The 8,757-nt window shown below is 38.6% G+C and overlaps 2 protein-coding genes across 2 annotated transcripts; one reads left to right on the forward strand and one right to left on the reverse strand.

The window, feature by feature from the left end:
- The first annotated feature begins 1,166 nt into the window (after window positions 1-1,166).
- Window positions 1,167-5,757, forward strand: LOC105167372 (uncharacterized). Its single transcript, XM_011087060.3, has 3 exons — window positions 1,167-2,320; window positions 4,200-4,277; window positions 4,418-5,757. The coding sequence occupies exons 1-3, from the start codon at window positions 1,313-1,315 to the stop codon at window positions 5,582-5,584; spliced, it is 2,253 nt and encodes a 750-aa protein (XP_011085362.1). The 5' UTR covers window positions 1,167-1,312; the 3' UTR covers window positions 5,585-5,757.
- Window positions 5,758-5,874: 117 nt separating this feature from the next.
- LOC105167373 (formiminotransferase cyclodeaminase-like protein) lies at window positions 5,875-8,256 on the reverse strand. The gene is made up of 3 exons (XM_011087061.3): window positions 8,098-8,256; window positions 6,623-7,034; window positions 5,875-6,544 (listed from the first exon to the last, which is right to left on the reverse strand). The coding sequence occupies exons 1-3, from the start codon at window positions 8,122-8,124 to the stop codon at window positions 6,027-6,029; spliced, it is 957 nt and encodes a 318-aa protein (XP_011085363.1). The 5' UTR covers window positions 8,125-8,256; the 3' UTR covers window positions 5,875-6,026.
- Window positions 8,257-8,757: the final 501 nt, after the last annotated feature.

Below are 8,757 nucleotides of genomic sequence, written 5' to 3' on the forward strand. Positions count from 1 at the left end.
ATCTATGCTTTAATACATAGGACCGCGTTTCGGTTAATTACTCGATATAAGAAATTATTTCCTATTCGACCAACCACTGTAGTTGCAAATTTGAGATTTAAACGCGTCTCTAAGTGGATAGGAGATACCGTTATCATATACTGACAGGGGATGGATCCTTTTCTTAAAACCTACCATCCTTACCACACATTTTGTCTACACTGGACATGGCTTATAATGATCATGTCTATAGCACAATCATCTCTCCCTAGATCCAGGATACAACTATCTGTGCACATGGCTATCATGGTTCCTCAAGTTTTAGGACTACTCTCGTACTATAGGAATCGGGGATTCAAGTGAAATCAGCCAATCGTCCAAGGCTTCCATTTGATGTTCCCCACAAGTCAGTTCAATCAGTTGACTACCTTGTCAACTAACCCATTGAAATTGGGTAGCTGTCCAACATCGGTCGTTGATGAAACACGATACTCATCCAATGGATGCAATATATAGTGGAAGTCTCAATAAGACTCTCGATGCCCGATCTTTAGGTCCTCAACTTGAAACATTTCAGACCAGCCCTCAGAAGTTGGTTTTGCAGCCGCCATTCAATTTGCAACCCAACTACATAGATTATCTAAATTGTTTGTGGGGATCTGTTGTGATGTTAAAGTGATGCTTAACGTAATTGGTGAGCATAATAGATACATGTACCAAAGATGAATGCTTACCATATTCGTCGGGGCAATATTACTTGAATAAAAATTCAAAATTTTTTATCTACATAGGTTATCTAAAATTTTTCGTCCAACTTATTTATTCAAGTACTCTTTTTATTTAAAAAATTCAAAAAGTTCATTAGATACACAATACATATCATGGATCAAGATATATTCAAATAATTGCTTTTAAATTAAAAGGGTTATGTTTTTCTAAACGTGCGAGGGACCAATTTGCAAATTGAAAATAAAAAGTAAGAGACTAAATTATTTTCATTGTAAAAAATGAAGAGTTTTATAAGGATAATATCAGAAAATCACCCCCCAACGGAGGACTAAAATAAATTTTACTAGGAAAAATAATTTTCAAAAAAAAAAGAAAAAAGAAAAAGAAAGAATTACCAAATGAAACCCGGTTCAGCGAGCCATCCAAATTTGTCGACTCCATACTAAATACCCTTTGTACGTTAGGGTTTAAGCTTCTCTGTTCTACGCCCAAACAAAGCCTCCACGCTATTTTCCTGCTGAAGCTCACGTATATATATTTGGCTGCTTCTCTATCAAAGCCATGAGAAGCTTGGGCTCCAAAACCCTTCCGTTACAGGTTGAACATGGTGGGTTTCTTGCAGAGTCCCACCATTGAAGGAGCAGCTGAGGAAGAGAAAGAAGACCTCAAAGTCCAACCTTTGTCAGATACCAAGAAACCATCTCTACCAAACGACCCGCTTGACCTCGGTCTCCCGGAGCTTGAAGAATTCTCGTTGTCTTTTTCTGATTCTTTTCTTGATTTTGATTCTATTAACGGTTGGTTTATGGAAGGGAATCCTACCGTCGAGCTTTCTACTGATCCAAGTATGGCTGATTTTGGAGGCAGCCCAGTTGGTTTTGGCTCGGTTCAAGGTGAATTAGGGGCTTCTAAGGAGAGTTTTGAAGTGGGTAGTGATTGCAAGAAAGATGAAGGTGAAGAGGAGTTGGATGGAGTTGTTGAGAGGAGTAGTCAAATGGGAAGTGATGGGGTCGCTGAGAAGATTAATGTGGAGGGGGTTTTGGATGGAGATGGATCGGGTAGAAATTTGGGAGATTTAGGGTGTTTGATTGAAGAACAGCTGGGGAAAGTAAGTTTGGATGGGGCTTCAAATTGTTTGGTTGCAGTTGTTGCCTCCAAGAAGGACGAGAATGTAGAAGGTGATGTGAGTGTTATGGATGGTAGTGATGGCTGGAAGACTGGTGAAACGGTTAAAGTGAACACTAATAGTATGAGCACCAGTGCTGCCGACTGTACTGATGCAGGTGGTGTAGTCGGATTGTGTGGAAATGGGATGAAGGTTGATAAAACTAGGAGTGATAAAGATGAGAGTGATAGTGATGTCGAGTCTGAATGTGAGAGTTCTTCATCTTCTTCTTCATCATCATCATCTTCTGGTAGTAGTGATGAGGATGAGGAAGTTGGAGAAATGAAAGCCAAGAATGAGGCTGGCACTGTTGACAAACAGATTGACATGGAAGAAGGTGAAATTATGTTATCTGATGCAGATGAGATCGCTGCTTGGAGTGATGACGAAGATGATGATGGTGGGAGTGTTAAGAAAGGACCCATCATATCTAAGAATGAGCTCAAGGTAAGTAATGATGCTTCTGATAATTCATGTCATTTGATTTAACACCTGTTATATGTGTCCTATTTATTGGATAGCTCATAGCTCCAAGTTATTTGAGTGGGTATGGGTGTTAAAAATCTGCGTTGGCACTTTAGCCTCCTTTATGAAGTTGGTGTCCTTAAAACAAAGAGAACCTTTGTTTATCTTTAATATGATTCTAAATATACTCTTTCTGAAATGCCAAACTATACTTGTATAACCTACTATGGGTTGCTTGTTGAGTGTCTCTGAGTTATTATGAATTGTACTGAATACTACTTTTCCATGAGTGTTCAAATATGATTTACATTGTGTTAGCCTTGGAACCTCTGATTATTATTCCATAGGTACAGAAAAAGGCAATAAGTTCTGCATTTTGGATCTGTTTCTTCTTCCTCCATTGAAAAATAGTAGAATTTTCTTGATCCTTTTACACTCAGATAAAAAGTACAGTTTTAGGTACTCATATAAACTTACATCTTCAGCCACTGTCCTAAGTGATCTACCTGATGAACTTGAAGTTGATCAAGTGATTGATCTGAGAAGCTAAAAGTTGTGTTTTGATTGGAGGAATCGAAGCCTATCGTTTGCCAAAGTCGTATCTTGTGATCTCTGGTCCCGTTGTCATCACTTCTCCTGTTTGAAATACCTTCATAATTTATCTATATGCTCCACCATTCTCTATGAAGATTCTAGACTGCTTTTATCCTTTTCGACTGGCTACATTATGATTGGTCCTGTGGCTCTTTAGTTTTCATATTGACATGCCATGTCTAATGTTGTGTCACATGTGAATTTTTTTGAACATCCGAGTAGTTGTAAGATTTTGCTGCTTAGCAGTTGTCTTCAGAAAGGAAATAATCAGAGCTTTTGAAGAAAAATCATTACGGAAGGAGAGAGCATGAAAGCACTGCAATGAACATGACGTTGAAGAATGACATAAAAAATTGATCCATTAGGTGAGAAAAACAGATGTCAGCAAAGAAGGCAATGGTCTTTTGAGCCTATCTTGTTTGGTGTCTGATCTCTTCTAATGAATTACCCTCTGTTAACGCAATAAAAGATCATGTTATCTATAGACATAGCCGCCTTATAGCCACTAGAACAAGAAAATGAAGGCACAAAAAAGCTAATGGATCTATGTAGATCTATGTTCTATCTTAACATTGTAATATTTCTAGTAATCCCTTAGGCAATATCTCTCTTGTCTGATCTGATCAGCTAGTCATGCTAACACTCTGGGGTACTTTTTCCTTCATATGAAATCGGACCACTAATTGCTGGTATCAAAGAGCTTGAAGACCAAGAACGCGCAAGCCATTAGCATTCTGACATTTTGGTGGCTTTGAAGTTAATTAAATGCTCTGTGAAGGAATTAATACCTTCTAAAGAATTATTTGACCTAAGATTCAAAATTAAAATTCTGTTCCAAACCTGTCAAAATGATCAACCTCAGAAAGTGGGTGTGCAATGGTTGCTGGAACAGATTATGAAAACTTGGTGCGTGTTGTTGGGTCGAGGATTTGTGATGCTTCTCTTTGTGTGATCATATAATAATATTCTTATTTCCTTGATTCCCTTCTTCAAAATTTATGCATGCTTGTTTGTAGAATTTGGATTGTTTCTCCAACTAGCTGAGGGGCTTAAAAAGCTGCTGTATGATATCTAATGTCTACTGCAACGATATAAATTCAAATATTAGGGATCATTTATTTGACAGAAGCCCGCGCACAATTATATGAAGATTGAATGTATTTTAATGGTTTTATTAATTTTTAAATGTGCTGTTTATTATGCAAACTTTTATTATTTGCTCCAATCATGACAGAAATTTCTATTTCCACTTTTTTTAATTATGCAGGTTCTCCCGCCGGTTCCTTGTGTTGATGTGACCTTGCAACCACATCACCAGACCCTTCCAGTTGGAATAATTTTGTCGGTAATGCTGTTCAGCTAGAAAACTACTGATTACAATATTTCATACAGAATTGATGCATTTTTTCCTTCATTTGACATTTGTAATTAGATTGCAAATTCGAGAACCTAACTTGTTCAATTGATAACTTTTCTGTTAAACAGATCATTGGTCCTCAAGTGATTGTAGAAGGGGTTGAGAAACACAATCCTCTCAATGAGGGTTCAATTCTTTGGATTACGGATAGCAGATCACCGCTAGGCATAGTCGATGAAATATTTGGGCCTGTCAAGAACCCCTACTATATTGTAAGATACAATTCTGAAAGTGAAGTCCCTGCTGGAATCCAACAAGGCACTTCGATCTCTTTTGTTCCAGAATTTGCAAATCATGTACTGAACGACAAGAGTCTTTACCAGAAAGGGTATGATGCATCTGGTGAAAATGACGAAGAACTGTTTGATGAGGTAGAATTTTCAGATGATGAGAAGGAGGCGGAGTACAAGAGGATGCTTAAAACAAAGAAAAGGGCAACAGAGGAATCTAAGCCAGGAACCAAAAGAAAGGATAAAAGGAAGCAGAAAAATCAGAATAAGAACTGGAGTAGTAATCAAGATCCTGCAAGACAAACTCCGTTAGGTGGTGGTAACCTACCAGTTAATGAAGGCCAAAATGTAGCCCCATCCACAGCAACATCATTAAATCAAGAAAACTACTCAAGCTCATCTGCGCTGAGACAGGATTTGGCCGCTCCTCAAGCAACATTTCTTCCATTTCCCCAGGGGGCTCAGGCACCAGGTTTTGTTCCTCCTGATGGAATTTGGAGTAATGGATTTCCCCATCAACAACAACAACAACAAAGCGTGAGCCTAGTCAATGGACTGCCGCCAAATGGTATGCTATGGATGCAACAAAATCAACCTTATCAGTTATATCAAACACCTTTACAAACCGGCATGGCGTTCCAACAGCATATGACTACAATTGCTGGGTTGCCTTTAAACTTCAATGCCTTGGGCGGACAAGCAAATTTCAGTGGGGGGCCGGCTATTGGACCCTGGTCTACAAGCCTCGATCAGAATATGCTAAATTCGTTGCAGTTTGGAATGGGTTTGCCGCCCCAGAATGCTTCTCTGCCTCTGAATGGGGGCAGAGAACAAGCTGTTCCGTCTCAGGTATCCCAAATTAATCATAATTTGCAGTCGTCTCCACCAAATTTAGGCAAACCTCCGAGTTTCAATCAAGGTCGTGGTGGTGGAAGAGGAGGGCATCATAGAGGCCGTGGTCGGGGGCGTTTTGGTGGTGGGAGGGGCAGATATCAAAACGGTTAATGGGTTAAACTGTGTTCTTTGAACATTTACATACAAACTTTGAAGCGGCGTATAAATATATCAGTAGTTTTTCTCTATCAATTTTGCTCCCCTTTTTCCTGCAAATGTTTGCAGTCTCGTAATGTGTAATATTCTTACTGAGGTTTGACGATGATGTATGATGTTTATTTGAATCGGTTCTCTGCTCGTTCTTGTTCTCTATTATTTAGTTTGCCAGTCACCGATAGTTGTAATTTGAGGGTGTTCTCGGCTTACCACATATTGGGCTTGGTTTTGATGAGAGAGAGAGAGAAAGGAGCTTGGAGTAAGCCTTATATGACTGCTGAAGCTACAATTGTTTAAGTAATCAAATACACACGTATGCACAGACATACAGAGAACTCGAGGGAGAATACAGACTGATGAGCTTCAGCAGCTAAATCGCAGCCTGCGAACAATTAATTCAAGAAGAGTCAGCAGAAATCAGTTTCATGTATCTTTCCACGATCATTTCTGGAGAAAGATCAGTAAAATAGCCCTTCTCCACATCCAGCCCTTCTTGTGCTGCCAGCATTTCGACCTGTTTCTGGACCCGGTCGGCTCCAATTTGGTTGGGTTCCAGCAGCATACAAGTTATTTCCGTTGTATCCTCACCGTGCACCAGCCCAAGTGTTTGCACGGTTGGCAGGCCACCACCTCGACCACTCACCATCAGTGCAAGTCGCTTAGCTGCGGAGACATCTGTGGACAAGATGGGCACATTATAAGTGGCAATCCATGGACGAGCACCAATCATCACAACCCCTCTTGTGCGGGACGCCATTTCTGGCCCTTCATTAGGTTTCTCAGAAAGGATTTCCGGTTGGCCCCAACCGGCCCACCGGTTCCCCATATAGTTGGGCCGGTAATAGCCGAGTTCACGTCTGATGGTCTCCAATGTCTTCCCAGTTGGGTGTGCTGCGGCATATAGATACACCGGCACTGCAGCGAAACTAAATAGCTTATCATTTCCCTATACTTATAAAACCTTGTTATGGATGATATTAATCTAAGATATACCTTGAAATCGGTTCCCAAGATCGGATGCAATGGTCTTTGCAAGCCATGCTGCTTCATCCAATGAAGCCCGACCCAACGGATGGCAAACAATGTCATCGATAACACCAAGACGAGGATGGGCTCCGCAATGCGACTCCAGATTTATGGCCTCGTAAGCCGCTCTGGCCATGGCTACAACACTTTGCTGCAAAGGGGTGTAAATTGGACACCCTATGCTATCATGAGCAACATATGAGACAAGAGTGTATGCTACTCTGTTGTAATCATTGTCCATGAACTTGTTCACTATGACCGTTTCGGGCTCACTCCTGGCGCCTCGTTCGATCGAATCCAGGGCTTCTTTGTTTCTTGATTCGGAAATGTATACCTTACAACAAAGTAGCATCGACTGCTTCGTTGTTTTCTTCTTGTCCTTGTGCAAACATTGGAAATTTTCATTAGTTCAGAAATGACTTGTAAAGAAAACCATCCAATATATGTAAAAAACTGTCTTTTAAGGTATATGCAAGATTGGAAATATCCCATGTTAATTGGATTTTTCCTTGTTTGAATCAGATAGAAAAAGTATCAAATAATGCAAATCATGATTAGAATCATTTTGTTCTCTCCGTGATACCATCCTTACAGTTTAAATTTTGTTTCGAATTAGCCATTCTGACCACTTTCTAGTGAAAATTTGGTTCCAACGTTATTTTGATTTTATTATTATTTTTTAATTTAGTCCCTTAGTGAGGAAAACTGAAAGTGAGAAAAATGAGTGTTGTTGCATGTTCTTATTACAATTTGACAAAATTATGAAGCTATTGCTCTGATGCAAACGATGTTTTGGTTGTGAAAAATATGGACTAAAATTTATGAATTATCAAGATAAAGGACTAAAGTGACTTTATACACAAATTTAAGGAATCATGTCATTTTACCCTTTTTGACCAAAAAAGAGACAAAAATCACATACATTAGACAAATATCCCAACATCTAAATGTGAATTAAACCCAAAACCTCATACTCGTAAAATCTGGAGATTTAACTGCAAACTCCTGGACTCAGACCATATTGGCAAATCAAATCATTCAAAAACCAACCAATTTTTCACTAAATTACAGAAACAACTCCCAATCCATAGCTTTAACACAAGATATGTTTGTTTATGTTTCTTTGTCGGAAATATGCATTTTTAATTTTTTATAGTTTTTGTATGAGACGAGAAGATATTTGGATTAGTTAATTTTATATTAGGGAGTAAAACGCACATATTTTCACTTCAATTACTATTTCAAACACGTAAAACTTCAAAAAACACCTTTTTACTTGGGTTTCCAGACACTTGCAACTTTTTTAAAACTCTTCTGAACCCTCACCCAAACCACAACTCCCTCACACAGGAAATAGAGAAACAGACAAACAAGAGAGCTCAAGCAAATCAAGCAATCACAGACACGCAAGGAAACAGAAAAGTGGAGATATGGGTTCTTACATTACTGTAAGTTGAGGTGAAATCCATCTTCTCTGTATGTCTGAAGACTGATCAAAAGGTTTGCAGGCCAACAACTCTCGATACAGTAGTTGGTTAGATGAGTTGTACGTATTCTTGACTCAGCACTGCTCCAAGACTTGTATATTAAGAAGCCAGATGGCTTTAAAAAATGGTAAAGAAAAAAAGAAAGAGTTCACATGCAACATTTGTTGATAACGACGTTTCTTTCTTACTTTTCTGTTCGTTTCTACATTTGAAAAATGAGGGAATTGACACTCCACCTAATAGTTTTTTTAGTTTTTTTGTGATTTGTTTTGCAGATGATGATCAGATAGTCTTGCAAAATTACGGTTTGGATTGAGTTGGATTAATACGGTAAATTGCAAGGAAATCCCGTGAGAATTGATGTAATTACAAATATCCCATCTTTGTTTGAAAAAATATTAATATCCTATGAATTTAACGACCTTCTAACAATTAGTCCAATCAATTAGTCTCTGTTAGGTTCCATCTGTTTTTTGCAGTGAACTGACCAAAACGCCTTTTTGGACCAAGAATTATAATTTTATTTATTTTTTAATTTTTTATAATTTCTTTATAGACTAAGTGGCCATAATTTTTTTTTTATAATTTTTTAAATTTTTTCATCCACCCGGTCCC

The sequence above is a fragment of the Sesamum indicum genome, linkage group LG8 (genome assembly GCF_026168435.1).
Source record: "Sesamum indicum cultivar Baizhima isolate 11 linkage group LG8, ASM2616843v1, whole genome shotgun sequence".
NCBI lineage: Eukaryota > Viridiplantae > Streptophyta > Magnoliopsida > Lamiales > Pedaliaceae > Sesamum > Sesamum indicum.